Source organism: Oncorhynchus tshawytscha, linkage group LG28 (genome assembly GCF_018296145.1).
Source record: "Oncorhynchus tshawytscha isolate Ot180627B linkage group LG28, Otsh_v2.0, whole genome shotgun sequence".
Taxonomy (NCBI): Eukaryota; Metazoa; Chordata; class Actinopteri; order Salmoniformes; family Salmonidae; genus Oncorhynchus; species Oncorhynchus tshawytscha.
In genome coordinates, this window is record NC_056456.1 from 26,224,294 (window position 1) to 26,242,826 (window position 18,533).

Genomic DNA, 18,533 nt, shown 5'->3' on the forward strand with positions numbered 1-18,533 from the left:
TGAAGGGTCCACATACTTTTGTATATATAGTGTATGTTTTCAAAACTGTTTTTTAAATTATTTCCAGGGATGCACAACATACTGAAGTATATGTAAATATCTTTGTTAGAAAGAAAACTATATTTCCCTTGAAGGGGTGATGCTGAACGTAACAAATGGCTCTCCCCTACACTCAAAACCACACGAAGGCTTCAGCCAGGATTGAATCCAAGGCACGTTGTAGAGCAGCACATTGTGTTTGACTTTTAAATGTAATTTACACTTGAGCTGACATCCACAGCATTGTTGACAGTAGGTGGGCTTGCATTCACCTCAACTTTTCCATCACTGGCCTCCTGTAAAGCCTCTCCTGACATTTACAATTGATTAATTTAGCAGACACTGTTATTCAGAGTGACATACAGGAGCAATTTGGGTTAAGTGCCTTGCTCAAGGGCACATCAACATATTCTTCACCTAGTCGGCTCAGGGATTTGACCTTTCGGTTACTGGCCCACCGCTCTTAACCGCTAGGCTACCTGCCACCCTGGTAGAGGAGTAATGTTCCTTTGTTTCCCTCAGTTCCCCAAGTGGTCTTAGCTTCTGATGAGTCGGGGCATGTCAGTCTTGTCTAACTGTTGTTTGGGAACCCAATGAAAGACTGTGTGAGCTGAACAACAGCGGAGTGCGGCCATCATTGCTCTTGAAGGTCAACTAACTGGCATTAATTGGATCACCCATTATAATTCTGTTAGCTAACACATTCTGTTTGTAGAGCTGAAAGTGTGAAGTCACAGCAGCAAAATGCAATGTAGCCTATTATTACAATTTGGGGAAAAATGAATTTAAGTGTATGTAATGAGTAAATCATCAGAGTTGTTGAACTAAAAAACACAGCTCTCCCATTGTTGTGTTGCTGCCTTGCATAGAATTACATAGGGCTAAATAAAACAATCTACTTTACTGAGCATCTGATGAGGAAGAAGAATCACTGGAAGAGCTTGAGGAGCCCCTTACTTCCTGCAGGTTGACGTCGTCCAGGAGCCTATCACGGGATTCTGCACTATCATGATGCTGCTCCAGGAGTGTTGCGTCTACCATGGTGGACTGGCCATGCCTCCGACCACTGTACATTTGTGAGGGTGTAAATTGGCGTGACACTACTACTGGGTCTCTCTCTAACTGCTGGGAGAGAGGGACGGAAGATGAACGGGAGATGTGGTTGGGATGAACGAAGTGCCCGCTCCATGGAGCCCCCATAGGAATGGGCTGAAATGGCGGCTCAATCTTTGCATCCCTCCGCGGCAGCCTGCTCCCCTGCAGTGGTTGGGCAGCCACCCTAACGTGAGTCTCATCATTTATTCTGACTCTTCTGTGTGAAAGATCACCGTTTGGGTTACAGTTCAAGGTTGGTTTGTCCATGTGACTTTGTCCTCTCTTGAGGACAGTTTTGGGGGTCTTGTGGTTCTGGTTGTACAGGACTTCCATGTCCTCCCCAACCCCACCTTTCATCAACCGTCTGCCCTTTCTCCTGGTCCTCTGTGTCACCATCCATTGCACAGAGCACACAAGATCTGCCAAGTTCAGTAGCAGAGACAGGGAGGCAGATGCCAGCATGAAGTTGAGCATGATGGTCTTCTCTGTGGGGCTGGATATGTAGCACTCCACCATGGACGTACAGGGAAATTCATAGCACTGGAAGCTCCTGGGGACAGAGAAGCCATAGAGGTAGTACTGTCCGGCACTGAACGCTGCCTCCAGCAGAATCCGCAGTATCACATCCAGAAGATAGGCACTTACAAAGTTAGGTGTTCCTTTTGGTAGAGCGTGTAGAGGGGTGCACAGAGTGCCTGCTCCGGTCTGACTTCCAGAGAAATAGTTCCCTCTGATACGGAGAGTTGACGATACTTTGTGGATGATATAAGAGATGAACATCAGGTGAGGGAGACAGAGCATGATCAGTTGGAACAGCCAGAAGCGGAAGAGGGAGAGGGGAGCAAAACTGTCAAAGCAGACGTTGGTGCAGCCTGGCTGGATGGTGTTGCACACAAAGTGCTCCTGCTCGTCCCGGAAGAGGGGATAGCCAGAGAACAGGAGGATGAGTAACCTCAGGACCGACATCAAGATCAACCATGTCTTCCCTGCAGTAACAGCAAATCAATTCAATATTCACTCACACACATTTAAACATTTACATTTTGGTCATTTAGCAGATGCTCTTATCCAGAGCAGCTTCCAGTCAGTGCATTCAACTAAGGTAGGTAAGACAACCACATATCACAGTCATTGCAAGTAAAACAAACATTATTTTAGTGTTAGATACTCTTGAAAAAAAGCTTCATGTTAGTAACATGAACTATCCCATACATACAGCATCTACAGGCTCATCTACATACAGTACAGTATGTCCACATGGCGGAAAGGAAAACCTACCCAGAAAAGTGACGTTGTGATTGAAAGTAATGAAGAGTATTTCCATTAGGCCCGTCTTCTCCATGATAAAAACAACAAGCAGCTCATCCCATAGAGATCCTGTCTGTATACCTTGAACCAATCCAGATTACTCAGCAAGGGTCCATTGCAGTCCAATCAATCCAGTTCAGTTCAACTCAATCAATTCATTTCAATTCAAATCCAAGTACCTCATTTGGTTGTAGAGACGTGGCTCCAGAGTAAGTTCTCAGTTCCCCAGAGTGTATGTCTACTAGACTATAGATCTCTCTCAAGTGTTATAAACAGCTCAGTGATGCCAGGCAGGGTCCTCTCTCTGCTATTATTATCACATCCAAATCATGTTACCATCAAAGCATTGCTAGGATATTTCAACAAAATACACTGAACTAAGACAACTGGACGGGTGTACATAAAAGAAGCATCGTGATTATAGAATGTTATTCGAATTGAGGTGACCAGGTTAAAGGTTATAGCACAATAATGAGAATTGTAGCTTTGTGCCCAAATGGTGGTGATCTTGGCCTCCTGTCCATTAACCTCAATACACAGGCTTCCTCACATTCGTTCGGAAATAGCAGAGTGATTAATGATACTTGCAGTGCATCCCAAATGGCACGCTATTTCCTATATAGTGCACTGCTTTTTACCCGAGCCGTATGGGCCCTAGTCAAAAGTAGTGGACTACATAGGGATTGGGTGCTATTAGGATGCATTTTTGGGGACATGGTAACGCGAGACTACATCTCCATGAAGCCATTTTAATGGTCATGTCAAGACGACAGCTGCTACATGTTGGATATGTAACAGTATGGCTTCTGTCCCTCTTCTAGCACACAGCCAACTAGCTCGCAATTCCACATTGGCTACAAATAGACTGCTAATAGGGGGATTTAATGATTAGCATACACACGTGATCTAACAAGTTCTCCACATATAAACATAAACTAATACAACAGTCAGACAAACGCTTTGGAAATAAGTGTATTTTACACTTTCATGTGTTGTCTGTCCTCTTGGATTTCTAAACTGTACCAATAGTTTTCACCCAAAAATAAATGAATCAAAATCAAAAGACATTTTCTTTTATTACAAACATGGATCAAAGCCTTCATATAAATATTTCAAAATTAAGTTAATGATCGCATCATCACTTTAATACTTGATTATACACTGTACAGTTTGTTTTCAAAATCATTCATACAATTGTAGTGCTTCAGTTGTCAGTAGGGTCTTCTTGACAAATGAAAAAACACAAATAAAAGTTGATCATGAATATAACAATATTAATATATTTATTAGACAAAATCAAACTGTATAACGTTTGGAGGAGCTATGTTATATAGAAGTTGGCTCAGTGTTCAGGTTTTGTTCTTAAACAAATAAAGAAACATTGTAGCTTAAAACATTGAGTTCTAAAACAAAAAACACAAGTCATGCTTCACATGGTGCATCAAGTATGATAACCCATTTCTATCCTTTCATTGGTCACCTTCTTGTCAATATAACCTACTTTGAATCCTGTGGATGACACATTCACAGTAGCTAAATCACTCACATTGCCAAAAGTATCACTCACATGGCCAAAAGTATGTGGACACATTATTAATCATGGGCATTAATGTTGGTACCCGGTTTGCTGCTATAACAGCCTCCACTCTTCTTGAATAGGCCTGGCTCTCAGTCAGCGTTCCAATTCATCCCAAAGGTGTTCGATGAGGTTGAGGTCAGGGCTCCGTGCAAGCCAGTCAAGTTCTTCCCCACTGATCTTGACAAACCATTTCTGTATGGACCTCGCTTTGTACACGGGAGCATTGTTATTCTGAAACAGGTAAGGACCTTCCCCAAACTGTTGCCACAAAATTAGAAGCACAGAATCGTCTAGAATGTCATTGTATGCTGTAGCGTTAAGATTTCCCTTCACTGGAACTAAGGGGCCTAGCCCGAACCATGAAAAACAGCCCAAGACCATTATTCCTCCTCCACCAAACTTAACAGTTGCCACTATGCATTCGGGCAGGTAGTGTTCTCCTGGCATTCGCCAAACTCAGATTAGTCCATTGGACAGCCAGATGGTGAAATGTGATTCAGAGTCCAATGGCGGTGAGCTTTACACCACTCCAGCCGACGCTTGGCATTGCGCATGGTGATCTTAGGCTTGTTTGCGGCTGCTCGGCCATGGAAACCTATTTCATGAAGCTCCTGACGTGTTCTTGTGCTGACGTTCTTCCAGGGGCAGTTTGGAAATCAGTAGTGAATGTTACAACCGAGGACAGACGATTCTTACGCGTTACGCGCTTCAGCACTCAGCGGTCCCTTTCTGTGAGGTTGTGTGGCCTACCACTTTGTAGATGAGCCGTTGTTGCTCCTTGATGTTCCCACTTCACAATAACAGCACTTAAAGTTGACCAAGGAAGCTCTAACAGGGCAGAAATTTGACGAACTGAATTGTTGGAAAGGTGGCTTCTTATGACGGTGCCACATTGAAAGTCACTGAGCTTTTCAGTAAGGCCATTCTACTGCCAATGTTTGTCTGTGTGCTCAATTCTATACACCTGTCATCAAGAGATGTGTCTGAAATAGCCAAATCCACGAATTTGAAGGGGTGTCCACATACATTTGGCCATGCAGTAAATCATTGATGAATTTAGCTGCAGATCTGAATATAACATTCTGAGTATTGGGATGTACAGTAACTAGGGAGATATACTAGTGGAAAGGTACCCACTGGGCACAGACGTCAGTTCAACGTCTATTTCTTATTTACATAAAAAGTTTAGGTTAAAAGTTAAAAATACTTTTTTCAAATCCAATCAGTTTTCCACATTGATTGAACGTCATCACATTGAATTGTTTTGTTGAAATTATGTGGAAACCATGTTGATTCAACCAGTTTCTGCCCAGTGGGTAGTAAAGTAATATGGTCAACTTGTTTGAACATGAACAAAATAATTGTGTTCATTAAGAACTAAATGTTTCTGGAATTTGAATGTAGATCTCCAGTCGAAACGCCTGCACAGCTAGAATGCTGTTTTACCTGATCAAAAGATGTCTGCAGGTACTTGGGTTTGGTCGGCTATAGCAGTAAAAACAACCTTATGAACACAAAATGAATATAAACCCTTTCACCAAAAGTTACAGAACCATCTCCAAAGGCAACCAACTGTCTGTCGTGCCACGCCAGCTTGGACAGTCTAGGACCCATGATCGTATTCATTAGTGCACGCCATAGCAAAACCTTTTCAACGGAAACCGTTTCTTAATGGACAAGTTCAGGTCATCCAACCGTTTCAGTCCTTTTTCTTTCGTTTGGTACGACCCAGGAAAAGAGGTCAAATGACACTGTTTTCTGACAACTTCTCTGTTGGTTTACTGCTACAACGCATAAAGCTAATGTTTCCACAGTGATGGTTGGCTGGCTACTTCTGATGGTCTTGATGGTCACCTGGCTGCTTCTGTCCACAGAAAACTGTGATGTCATGAGATCTCTTAACAGTCATCATTATGTTGTATCACAAAGAAGCTTTCATTTTTCTTACTCTTAACAGTCAGTGAACTACCAGTCCTATAGAGAGCTCTTCCCCGTGTTACAGGAGCGGAGGCTCTGTGAAGGCATCTATCTGTGACAAGGTCGGTCTGTCTATCCAGGTTCGGGTTGCAGAATTCGGGTAACTTTTCCAAAATTCCCCAGGAATCCAGATTGGATGATTCCCGGAATCAGCAGGAAATCGGGAATCCTCCAATCAGGTATTCTGGAAAACCTGGGAATTTTGGGAATTTTACCATGCTGGCCTCTATCCCAGCCTCAGGCCCAGTCTCAGGCCCAGCCTCAGGCCCAGTCTCAGGCCCAGTCTCAGGCCCAGTATCAGGCCCAGTCTCAGGTGTGGTCTATGTTCCTGGTAGTTAGGAAAGGATGGCAGGGACCCATCGCACCCCGACCAGATTGTCCACGCTCGCTGAGCGCTTCTTGGCAGCTCTCCTGGCATCCTTGTACTTGTCGTCACATAACCTTGAGATCGCCTGCAGGAGCAACAAACATGATGAATCGATAAACAAACTCGCTTGAACAGAATTGTTACTGCCCTTCAGGCATAGACTAAAAGATGTAGTTAAAGTGTTAAACCAAGACTATTCAGAGGATCAGCTGCCATCAACACAAGCCATTTTCAGATCAGCCGTTGACACAAAGTGCTCTATAGTAACCCAGCCTACACTCTACTGCATAGCCTCTGCTTCTCTTGAGGTCTTGGCCAGGCTACTGTAAAATCACCTTGTGACAGCTGCTAATGTAAAAAGGGCTTTCTAAATAAATCTAGTTATTGATAAACAGCTAAATTGAGCAGTGGCTCACCTCTAGTCTCTGGGCTTTGTCCCGGCTCAGGGGCTCCAGAGGGAAGCTCAGGTTGTTGGTCTCTGACAGTGAGCGCAGGTCAAAGTAATACTTGGCATAAACACTTGATGGAACGTTGATGTTGAACTGCAAAAGCTCCAGAAACTGACGCTCCAGCTCGTTCCTGTTGAGAAAAAATTGAGAATATATGTTTTTCACAACAATTGATGGCACTCAGCTAGCTCACTGTCCTAGAGATCGGCACCAACATATTAGGGGCACATATCCAAAACATCAGTGTAAAAACGAATTGTTGAATGTACAGTACATGGTTTTGATTTCACAATGTGGTCCAGTGTCAGACCTACAGTAAGTCAGTAAAGTCTGAGCTTTCCAGAAACACTGTGTACACACTAAATGTGAGCAGCAAAACAGGGCAGCTGAAATTAGCCAGCAGAAGAGTCCCTGATTTATTTTCTTCTTACATGTCCTCCACGGTGATGTCTTTGAGGATCTGGCAGTAGTCTACGTTCCAAACAGCCTGGTCATCCCAGACCTTAGAGGCCAGCAGAATGGCTCCCAGTACCATACGCTTCCAGTTCTCTGGGCCAATGTCTATCTCTGCATACGTCAGCAGCCTCTCAACATACACCTGAAAAACACAGTGGGAAAATGAATACTAAAGTCATGAGGTAATTGAGGCAACTAACTTTGTGATATTGGCTGCTTCCCATATAACACCGTATTGCCTAAATAGTATGTTCATCTCCTGATAATGCGTGGCACACGCAGAGCCATATTACAAATCTGACCCGTATCTGAAGCTTGATTCATACAGTAACCTCCTGTGAAATCCCTCTTAACCCACCTCTTCTCACCCGAGGCACACCACCCCCCATCCCTTCTCCATCCCTCACCCCTACTCCCATACAGCCCCCTATCCCTCCCTCCCTCTCCTCACTCCCCCACATAGCCCCCTCAGCTCCCCCTATTCACACACAGCCCGCCCACCCCTCCTCCCTCCCCCTAATCACACACAGCCCCGATCCCTCATCCATCCCACTCTCCCTCACCCCTACTCCCACACAGCCCCCCTCAGTCCCCAGGGATTACCTCCTGAGAGAAGACAAGGATGTGTGTAAATTTAAGACAAGGCCACAACGTTGATGCATCGAAATGTCACTTGGTGTGTGGAGAATGTGCTTCTGTGATGCTGACGTTAGCTCTGCTCTGGCTGCAGACCATCTGTGTGTTCCTCTGGCAGTAGAGTAGTAGACCCAGGCCTTTTACTGTACATTCGTGCAGTAGAGGACACAGTGGCTAACTGGCTTTGGCCCCTGGCCCCTGGCCCCTGGCGGTTGGCCTAATTTTCCTCCACTGCTGCTCATGTCAGTGAATATCACTGGCTCTGACACTGGCTGCCAGCCGCCCACAGACACAGGCTAGTTAGGAGGCTTCTTCTGACAGAATTGGCCTGCATCCCAATTCCCTATATAGGCCTTGGTCAAAAGAAGTGCACTAAATAGGGAAAAGGATGACATTTGGGAAGCAACCACAGGCTAGTTATCAGCCTCTGACAGACTGACTGACATGATGATCAGCCTGAGACAGGAACACTCCAAGCCCGTGTCTGACCAAGGATAGACAGACAGGCAGTAACCAACAAGACACCAGTTGATCAAACATAAAAGGCTGTAGCTAAAGGGGAGAGAATAACTTGGTGGAGAGTTCTGTCTGCCCTGTCTGAGAAGGTGTCAGACGAGTTCAGAATGAACTTTTCTAAAAAATATCGGTCTAATTTATGACACCTCTGATGAAACAAGTGTCCCATTGGTAAGCTACCTGGTCAAAAGTAGTGCACTATGTAGGGTATAGGGTCAGGTGCCATTTGGGACGCAAACAATGGAGTCAACCAGTCCCCCTCCTTTACCAGTGTAACAATGGCACATTCTGCAGTGAGCTGAGCAGCGCTGAACAGCGTCCGGATGAAGCGGTAGATCTGTTTCTGCTCGGGGTCGTGTTTGTCATAGTCAGACGGCACTTCAGATTTCTGAGAGAGTAGAAGAACATGAAGGCAATACGAACATGGTCACTGTATAAAACTAAATGTATAGATTCATACATAAAGGCACACACACACACACACACACATAGTGGGTCAATATGAATACAGGAACTGATTGCATTGGCTGTTACCGAGAGAGGGTGAAGCTTCTCGTCAAAAATATCTTGCCGCATTCCTCCATCTGTGTCCCTGAAACAGGTCATTCAGGAACGCTCAAAGGTCAAATGTTTTACTGGATTGTTACACTAGCTAAGCAAACTCTCCATTCAAGGCATTGCTTGCTCACAGTGATAGAGTATTCTTACCTATTCTTGATATGGTAATATATTGCAAGAGATACACTGTAAAGAAAGAAGGGTAGCTGTTAAAGCATTTGTCACAACCAGTACTTTCTGTCTGTCCCATAGGTCAACCCATGTAAACGGACCTGGGGCATACACTCACCATTTAATGGTGAATTTAAGATTGGGCTGACTGACTGTGTTGTCATCCAGGAAGATGGTGGAACAGGAGCTGTGTTTTCTTCTAGTTGATCCATGCTATAACAATGAAATACAATTACAAATACACATCTCTACATTGCTGCAATTATAGAAGCTGACCATTAGTCGAGGGCATGTTGTTACTAGAGGGCATATTGATACATTAAATAAGGTTTCTACTGAGGCTACCTCCTCAAATGTAGCATGCGATGGACATGCATGGCAAATGAAGACATAATTGTATATTCACTATTTAAAGATTGCTAATCATTGTCAATAATGCAGAGGGTCCTTCACCCCTAACACGTTACCATGAATGATGCAAGTCAGCCCTAACTATATGAATTTAACATGATGTCACATGAGTAGCAATGAAATGGATCCATGGAGGACACACATAAATAATGTTGTACCTTACCTTTGACTCATCAATGTGTGTTAACTTGTAAAACAATATAAATAATTACCCTGGGCAATTCATACATTATTATGAATCCGTTACAAAGACTAACTGTCCAATATAAGGACATAATATATTAGCCTGAATCTATATTTAATACGTATTTAATACTCACATGATTGATGAAGAGGCTCTTTCTTTTTTCACGCACTAAACAGAGATAAGAAGAGAAAGATTGAGAAAGGCTTTTATCCTTCGTTATCAGCATTGTCCTGGAGCGGGGGTATTCAATGTCGGGGTCACGAACTGCAGTGTGGTCGACAACATGTTGAGATTTTGTTTTTACAAAAAATTAACAGTACAGGTTATTTTATGGGACAATATACAAATGTTTTTGAGAAAGATACATTTTGAAAAATAACATGTTCTTGAGTAAATATATTTATTGGTTGATAAGAGATGAAAATGTAATGAGTTGAAGGTTATTTGTTGATGTAAAAATCTAAATGTACAGATTTTAAGGTTTTGTCATTAGATTTGGGATGGGGTGGGTTTGCAAGAAATTCGTGGCCCAAAAAATGGGGTCCCCAGAAATTCTGGTGGAAAAAATGTGGTTCCCGCTGAAAAAGTTACAATACCACTGTCCTAGAGATTGCGTAAGCAATTGAAAAAAGCACAATGGTAGATGAGTTTCAGCATGTTCAGCAAGACATTCTGCACTGAAACAGCAACGCTTCTATGGACCCTACATGCGTTATTTGCAACATACTGTACAGTGAGAAGCGTATCCAAGTGTGCACAAAAAGGACAAAGTGGTTAATATCACACTATCAGAGATGATTCATTATGGTTAGGGCTGGTGACTGGTTATGAACAGAGAGTATTAGAGGCAGACATTACTCCACAGCTAGGGGGAAACAGCAGCACTCAGTATTACTGTACATATACACTACTCACCACTTTTGCTGGACAACTCCACTGAAAAACAAACCAAAAGCCATCTACTTAATTTACCAGTTCAACTCAAACACACAACTATCACTGGCTCTCACTTTAATACAATAGTATGTATCAAATGTAGCTTCTATCCTGGACAATCGTGTCACTTAACCTGCTATGCTAATACTGTCTTGTTACAGTATAACATAGCTAAGCATGACTCAAAGTTCCCAGAATCACTGTGTTGTTCTAAAATCCTTCCTAGTAAAATGGAAAGATGTATCTGTGAAAAACAGTGTGATAGGATGAGAATCCCAGAGGCTGTAGATACTGTAGTACTTCTAGGGAAACACCCCAGGGCAAGGCATACATTACCACACAGAGCTGAGCTGGCTGTGTTCACTGGAAGCAGTCTTGTGATCTGGGAATATCCTACTTTATAATACAGAGGTTATACTGTATTGCCAGTATCCATGAGTTTTCCCTGATAAACCTGTGTGTTTTCTTGGTCAGGTCACATGGTCAGGAATAAACCCTGACACGTCCCCAATGGCACCCTGTTCCCTATATAGTGCACTATTTTTGACCAGGGTCCATAGGGCTCTGGTCAAAACTAGTGCACTATGTAGGGAATAGAGTGCCATTTGAATAGAGTGCCATTTGGGACGCAATCCTGGTTTTAGCTAAAGTCCTGAACGTGGAGTACAGGGCCTACCTGTATGTCCAAGTTAAATGCACCCGTTGAGTGACGTCAAAGATTCGTAATTTTTGATTGATTGATTGAGAGCCACTCACCATCCGTCTGAGATTTGCTGAGGAATATTGTGCTGGCCCGAGGATGGTCAGAGGGGTTGTACTCCATGTTCAGCTCTGAGAAAACAAAGACAATCACTCTGTCAGTTACTGAATATAACACCCTATTCCCTTCACTTTAGGGCCCCGGTACAGGGAATAGGGTGCTATTTGAGACACAACCTAAATATTAACCTGTCGGATCAGATGTGTGGAGTTCCTCAAGTTACAACACAAATGTTTCGCAAGAGAGAAAAACACCCTCTTGTTGAATATGAAAACATTTCATTGTAGACAAACACATGCAACTTACAACTGACCGCCAAAATGTAGGGGTGAGATGACATCATTTCAAAGGTTACATTTATACCCAAAGTTTCTCTCTCATCCATGCATTGGCCTCGTTGTTAACTCATTCAGACAGTATATGGCATCAGACAGAACATAGTCACATGCCTAATTCACACAATAGGGCCAAACCGAGCCAAACCAAGCTGAGCTGTACTGGGCTGGCCTGATTACACATCCACGATAGTTACTGGAAGCGTACTGGAAAGGACAATGCGAAAAGAAAATATCCAAACCAGCACAGTAAATTTCAGATGGACTCCATAGACAGACAGGAGGCTATATGTGTCATACATATAGAGCTGTTGTGAAGGAAGTTGTCAAGGAGATGAGTCTGTGTTTATACAGGACCTCCTGCCCTCACCTACCATTAACCAATCATGTCAATGTGGAGCTATACGGAGCCCTCTGCACTGTTACACATTTTGAGAGACACACGGTAGTGCGGTATGAAGCTAAATTTGGCCTCTACATGCCTCCGGTGGCTTCGCAATTGCGTCACACCATCAACACGGAGCCTCCGACCACATTTTCGGATCAAGCATAAATTGGCTCTTACCTGCTGACGGTGATAAATAATAATAATATAATTAAAATACTAATTAATAGCTTTTCTGAAAAACACAGGGGACACAGTCACATAGGCTCTAGGAAATGAAAGAGTGAGCTGCCTTAACAGTGAAGCGCCATAGGATGCGTCCCGAATGACAGCTTATTCCCTATTCCATAGTGCACTACTTTTGACCAGAGCCCTGTGTGTTGTTTGTGTTATCTGCTCTCCCCTCTAGTACTCATATATAAATTGTTGTTTGTTTCTCTACACTTATTTTCCACCATAATTTGCAAATAAATTCATAAAAAATTCTACAATGTGATTTTCTGGATTTTTTTTCCTCATTTTGTCTGTCATAGTTGAAGTGTACCTATGATGAAAATTACAGGCCTCTCTCATCTTTTTAAGTGGGAGAACTTGCACAATTGGTGGCTGACTAAATACTTTTTTGCCCCACTGTATATGAGCTACGGATGGGTGTTCATGTCTCACATCAAACAAATAGTTACACTCATATGCTATACATATGCTATAGTATGGTAAATTACCCTGATGGAGAAAAAGATACTGAAGGATACTAACAAGCCACTATAGCTACCATTCATTTGGACTGTGTATCATAATGAAGTCTCCATGATAATGTCTGCAATGTGTCAAAATAGACATTTGATACCATTGAACGCTACTCTAGCCCTCACAGAGTTACTTTTCCAGAGGCAACAGCACCTCAACAACAACACCTCAACAACAACACCTCAACAACAACACCTCAACAACAGCTCAACAACAACAGCTCAACAACAACACCTCAACAACAACACCTCAACAACACCTCAACAGCACCACAACAACACCTCAACAACAACACCACAACAGCACCTCAACAACAACAACACCTCAAAAACACAAAACACCACCACAACAACACCTCAACAACAACAACACCTCAACAACACCACCACAACAACACCTCAACAACACCACAACACCTCAACAGCACCACAACAACACCTCAACAACAACAACAACAACAACACCAACACAACACCCTCAACAGCACCATAACAACAACACCACAACAACACCTCAACAACAACAACAACACCTCAACAACAACACCTCCAGAACACCTCAACAACAACACCTCAACAACACCTCAACAACAGCTCAACAACAACAGCTCAATAACACCTCAACAGCACCACAACAACAACAACACCTCAACAGCACCAGGAAATGGGGGTTTCATGCTCAAACAACAGGACTATTGGTACTACCTTAAATAATTGAATAGAATAAACTCAAACCACAAAGCTAGGCCAACTTCATACTCAAGAGTGAGAAAAGTCCCTCGAAGATAGCCTTGTACTGAAATGGAGTACCTTGAAGAGCCTTTTTTGGTCAATTCTGAATAAAGAATTGCCAGGAATGCAGGGAGGTCCTCTAACTCCTACAGTGGCCCAAACAGCACCCTATATTGTGCACTATTGGGCCCTGGTTAAAAGTAGTGCACTATAAAGGGAATAGGGTGCCATTTGGTGTGCACACAGCTCTACTGTATCCCTTCCTCTGGCAGGCAGACCCAGACGCAGCCAGTAGATTACAGAACAATATACCACAGAACTGAACAGTCAATGACAAGCTGCAAAGGAGTTGCTATGAGGGGTGTTAAAAGGAAAAATATGCTTTCTGCCTTGCGTCGTTTATTCATTGTTTTTTCTTATCCTCTTGTTTGAATACAACAAATGTCTACTTTGATGGGTGAAGAGACCTGGGGGTGCTGTTGCTGCTGATGAAGAGGTCTGAGGTGTTAGTCAGCAGCAGAGGGATATGACCTGGCGGCAACCCAGACAGAGAGCATGCTGGGCTGGCTGTAGGCCAACTGACCCGGAGGGGTGTGCCAGAGCTGAGAGAGGCCCTTTTGGTTATAATTTTCGTTAGCTCGCTGAGACGTGGGGCAACTCTAAATGGGCTGACAGTGTGGATTAGTCTTGCATAAAACACAGCCATTCCATCAATTCAGCACACTTATGCAACAGGAACCCAGGTTGTGTCTGAAATGGCATCCTATTCATTGTATATTGGACTACTTTTGACCAGGGCTTAACAGGGCTTAGGTCAAAAGTAGTGCACTAAATAGGGAATAGGGTCCCATTTCGGACACAGACCCATAGTATTACACTGAGAGACGTTTCAACACATTCAGAAATTAGAACCAGGAGGTATTCAGAGGCAGAGGTCACTTGAACACAGTTCTGCACCATGGACAAGGTGGCAGGGTAGCCTAGTGGTTAGAGCGTTGGACTAGTAACCTGAAGGTTGCAAGTTCAAATCCCTGAGCTGACAAGGTACAAATCTGTTGTTCTGCCCCTGAACAGGCAGTTAACCCACTGTTCCTAGGCTGTCATTGAAAATAAGAATTTGTTCTTAACTGACTTGCCTGGTTAAAAAAAGGTTAAATAAAGGTACCAACCAATAAGTCTCTTTTCTGTAGAGAAAAACTGTTTTTAAATAGATTGAAGTACACAACACGGTAAATCCATGAACCTTAATCCATTCATTTTATATGTAATCAATCAATTTCAATAAAAGATCATTCACACTTCATTTTCCCTTTCACTTTGCAGTACACAGTGGGTTGCATCGCAAATCCCTACTACTTTTGACCAGAGCCCTAGGTGCCATTTGGGACACATTCCAGTGTAGATGAATTGGCATCATCCCTGACAGCATGCAGACAGGAAGGATATGAGAGTTCAGCATTTTATTCCATGCCTGTTGATGCCCACTCACAGCACCACCACAGAGTATAGACCCGATCTGGGACTCGAGCGGGTCCGGATCCAGAATTCTAAATAATGTCACAGGTCTGATCTGATCGGATTGTCACGGGTCTCAGGTATGTGTAATTTTAACAGACTTGTCCGGAAGGGACCATACAGATCAGAACGAGACTGCTGCAGTGTGTAAAGAAAGAGATATTTGATCATTTATGCTGCTCCTCTTGCTTTTCACGAGAGTGGAGCGTGGCGCGTGTAGCTTGTTGTCTGCCAATCATGAGTCATCAAAGCGGCAATAGGCTACGGTCATAGAGCCTCGCTCAGTGTGTGGCAAAAATGAGGAGATATCTAATCAATGGAAGATGGTTAGTTAATGGAGGCTACAACTACCAGGAGCCAACAGGCAGGCTGCTACTTAATATTCTGAATGGAGTTGTTGTTATTTGTAACTGTAGGATGAGAAAGCACATGCACTGCAGCCTCAGTTAGCCTAGTTAGCTAGCTTAACTAGCTTCTCCCGGTTTGATGCAGTCCAAGACAGGTACTAGGTAAATAGTATTTGATGATAAATAACCTAGCTATGGCAGCGATTAGTCTACTATAGCATCTCACTCCCTCCTCCTCGTGTCACTCACTCACAGTACGGCCCCTCCTTGCCTGCTGGAGCGGCACCTCTCTCCCTCTCGCGGGTCTCTATATTTAAAACATGTATTTATGCATATCTGGTCCAGGTAGGAAAGCCCCAGGTCCATTACAGAACAGATCCAACTTTTTGGACCCATGAAGACCTCTACCACAGAGCACTACAACAGAGCACTATCACAGAGCACTATCATAGAGCACTATCATAGAGCACTATCATAGAGCACTATCACAGAGCACTATCACAGAGCACTATCACAGAGCACCACTACAGAGCACTATCATAGAGCACTACCACAGAGCACTATCACAGAGCACTACCACAGAGCACCACTACAGAGCACTACTTCAGAGCACTACCACAGAGCACCACTACAGAGCACCACTACAGAGCACTATCATAGAGCACTACCACAGAGCACTATCAGAGCACCACTACAGAGCACTATCACAGAGCACTACCACAGAGCACCACTACAGAGCACCACTACAGAGCACTATCATAGAGCACTACCACAGAGCACTATCACAGAGCACTACCACAGAGCACCACTACAGAGCACTACCACAGAGCACCACTACAGAGCACTATCATAGAGCACTACCACAGAGCACCACTACAGAGCACCACTACAGAGCACTATCATAGAGCACTACCACAGAGCACTATCACAGAGCACCACTACAGAGCACTATCACAGAGCACAGAGCACCACTACAGAGCACAGAGCACTATCATAGAGCACTACCACAGAGCACTATCACAGAGCACTACCACAGAGCACCACTACAGAGCACTACCACAGGGCACCACTACAGAGCACTACCACAGAGCACCACTACAGGGCACTACCACAGAGCACCACTACAGGGCACTACCACAGAGCACCACTACAGAGCACTACCACAGAGCACCACTACAGGGCACTACCACAGTGCACCACTACAGAGCACTACCACAGAGCACCACTACAGAGCACTACCACAGGGCACCACTACAGAGCACTACCACAGAGCACCACTACAGGGCATTACCACAGAGCACTACCACAGAGCACCACTACAGAGCACTACCACAGAGCACCACTACAGAGCACTACCACAGAGCACCACTACAGAGCACTACCACAGAGCAACACTACAGAGCACTAACACAGAGCACCACTACAGGGCACTACCACAGAGCACTACACAGAGCACCACTACAGAGCACTACCACAGGGCACCAATACAGAGCACTACCACAGGGCACCACTACAGAGCACTACCACAGGGCACCACTACAGAGCACTAACACAGAGCACCACTACAGGGCACTACCACAGAGCACTACCACAGAGCACCACTACAGAGCACTACCACAGGGCACCACTACAGAGCACTAACACAGAGCACCACTACAGGGCACTACCACAGAGCACTACCACAGAGCACCACTACAGAGCACTACCACAGGGCACCACTACAGAGCACTACCACAGGGCACCACTACAGAGCACTACCATAGAGCACCACTACAGAGCACTACCATAGAGCACCACTACAGAGCACTACCATAGAGCACTACCACAGGGCACCACTACAGAGCACTACCATAGAGCTAGGGGCAGAGAGAGGGGAACAGCAGCCTATGCTATCACAGAGTATGCAGCCATACCCGTTTCTGGGCTCCATGAGAGAGAGTCACCTGAGACATGGCTCAACACCACTGACAACTGAACTGACAGAGAGATAATCAGCATCGTAGGTCTACCTCTTTTTGTCTCAATCTGACACTGTCCTTCTTTTCTTACTCGGAGTATAATTCTGTTGTCAGACAGCTGGTTGTCAAGCAGTAGGATCTAATGCAGCTGAGACACCATCTGTGGCCAGCCTGCTCCTTCTACAGCAAGGAACTAAAAAAATAATAATAATGACAAGACCTTGCAACCATGGCGAGGTAAATACCTGTCTATTTACTAAAATTACAATAGTTAACGCTTTAGTCATATCACTGTTTACTTATTTACTTATGTCGCTACCTACTCCAGATGACTCATTTTTCAAATTATACTTAACAAAAACATAAACCAACATGCAACAATTTCTAAGATTGTACAGTTCATATGAAGAAACCAGTCAATTGAAATACATTCATTAGGCCCTAATCTATTGATTTAATGACTGGGAATAAAGATAGGCAACTGTTGGTTACAGATACCTCTAAAGTAAATGGGCCTCATGATCTCGTTGCGGTATTTTTGTGCATTCAATTGCCAAGCGATAAAATCCAATTGTGTTCGTTGTCCATAGTTTATGCCTGCCCAAACCATAATCCCACCATGGGGCACTCTATTCACAATGTTAATATCCCGAAACCGCTCACCCACACAACGCCATACACATGGTCTGCGGTTGTGAGGCCGGTTTGACGTACTGCCAAATTCTCTAAAACGACACTGGAGGCGGCTTATGGCCGAGAAATGAACATTCAATTCTCTGCCAACGGCTCTGGTGGACATTCCTGCACTCAGCATGCCAATTAGACACTCCCTCAACAAGAGACATTTGTAGTATTGTGTTGTATGACAAAACTTCACATTTTAGAGTGGACTTTTATTGTCCCCAGCACAAGGTGGACCTGTGTAATGATCATGCTGTTTAATCAGCCACACATGTCAGGTGGATGGATTATCTTGGCAAAGGAGAAATGCTCACTGACAGGGATGTATCAAACAAAACACTTTTTGTGTCTATGTAACATTTCTGGGATCTTTTATTTCAGCTCATGAA

General features: G+C 44.0%; 2 protein-coding genes across 11 annotated transcripts in view; both read right to left on the minus strand.

Annotated features, from left to right (window-relative positions):
• LOC112226993 (gap junction Cx32.2 protein-like) lies at positions 1-2,948 on the minus strand. Its single transcript, XM_024391754.2, has 2 exons — positions 2,413-2,948; positions 1-2,120 (listed from the first exon to the last, which is right to left on the minus strand). The coding sequence occupies exons 1-2, from the start codon at positions 2,474-2,476 to the stop codon at positions 940-942; spliced, it is 1,245 nt and encodes a 414-aa protein (XP_024247522.1). The 5' UTR covers positions 2,477-2,948; the 3' UTR covers positions 1-939.
• Positions 2,949-4,940: 1,992 nt separating this feature from the next.
• LOC112226994 (cyclin-Y) overlaps positions 4,941-18,533 on the minus strand; it is a 34,052-nt gene continuing 20,459 nt past the window's right edge. For 3 of the 10 annotated variants that reach the window (XM_024391755.2, XM_042307922.1, XM_024391760.2), the window contains 11 exons: positions 11,442-11,516; positions 10,665-10,685; positions 9,883-9,917; positions 9,726-9,749; positions 9,270-9,364; positions 9,131-9,166; positions 8,957-9,014; positions 8,691-8,810; positions 7,246-7,412; positions 6,782-6,944; positions 4,941-6,450 (listed from right to left, as the gene is read on the minus strand). In XM_024391755.2, the coding sequence (XP_024247523.1) occupies positions 6,334-6,450; positions 6,782-6,944; positions 7,246-7,412; positions 8,691-8,810; positions 8,957-9,014; positions 9,131-9,166; positions 9,270-9,364; positions 9,726-9,749; positions 9,883-9,917; positions 10,665-10,685; positions 11,442-11,516 (911 nt within the window). In that variant the 3' untranslated portion in view covers positions 4,941-6,333. The remainder of the gene's footprint in view (positions 6,451-6,781; positions 6,945-7,245; positions 7,413-8,690; positions 8,811-8,956; positions 9,015-9,130; positions 9,167-9,269; positions 9,365-9,725; positions 9,750-9,882; positions 9,918-10,664; positions 10,686-11,441; positions 11,517-18,533) is intronic. The other 7 variants (XM_024391756.2, XM_042307924.1, XM_024391758.2 and 4 more) reach the window with 5 other exon arrangements.

Bases quoted from the DNA above. Each gene is read 5' to 3' on its own strand.
- LOC112226993 (XM_024391754.2), bottom strand. From the start codon at position 2,476: ATGGAGAAGACGGGCCTAATGGAAATACTCTTCATTACTTTCAATCAC. The intron at 2,121-2,412 runs GTAGGTTTTCCT...CTGTTACTGCAG, and splicing joins TCACAACGTCACTTTTCTGG to GGAAGACATGGTTGATCTTG.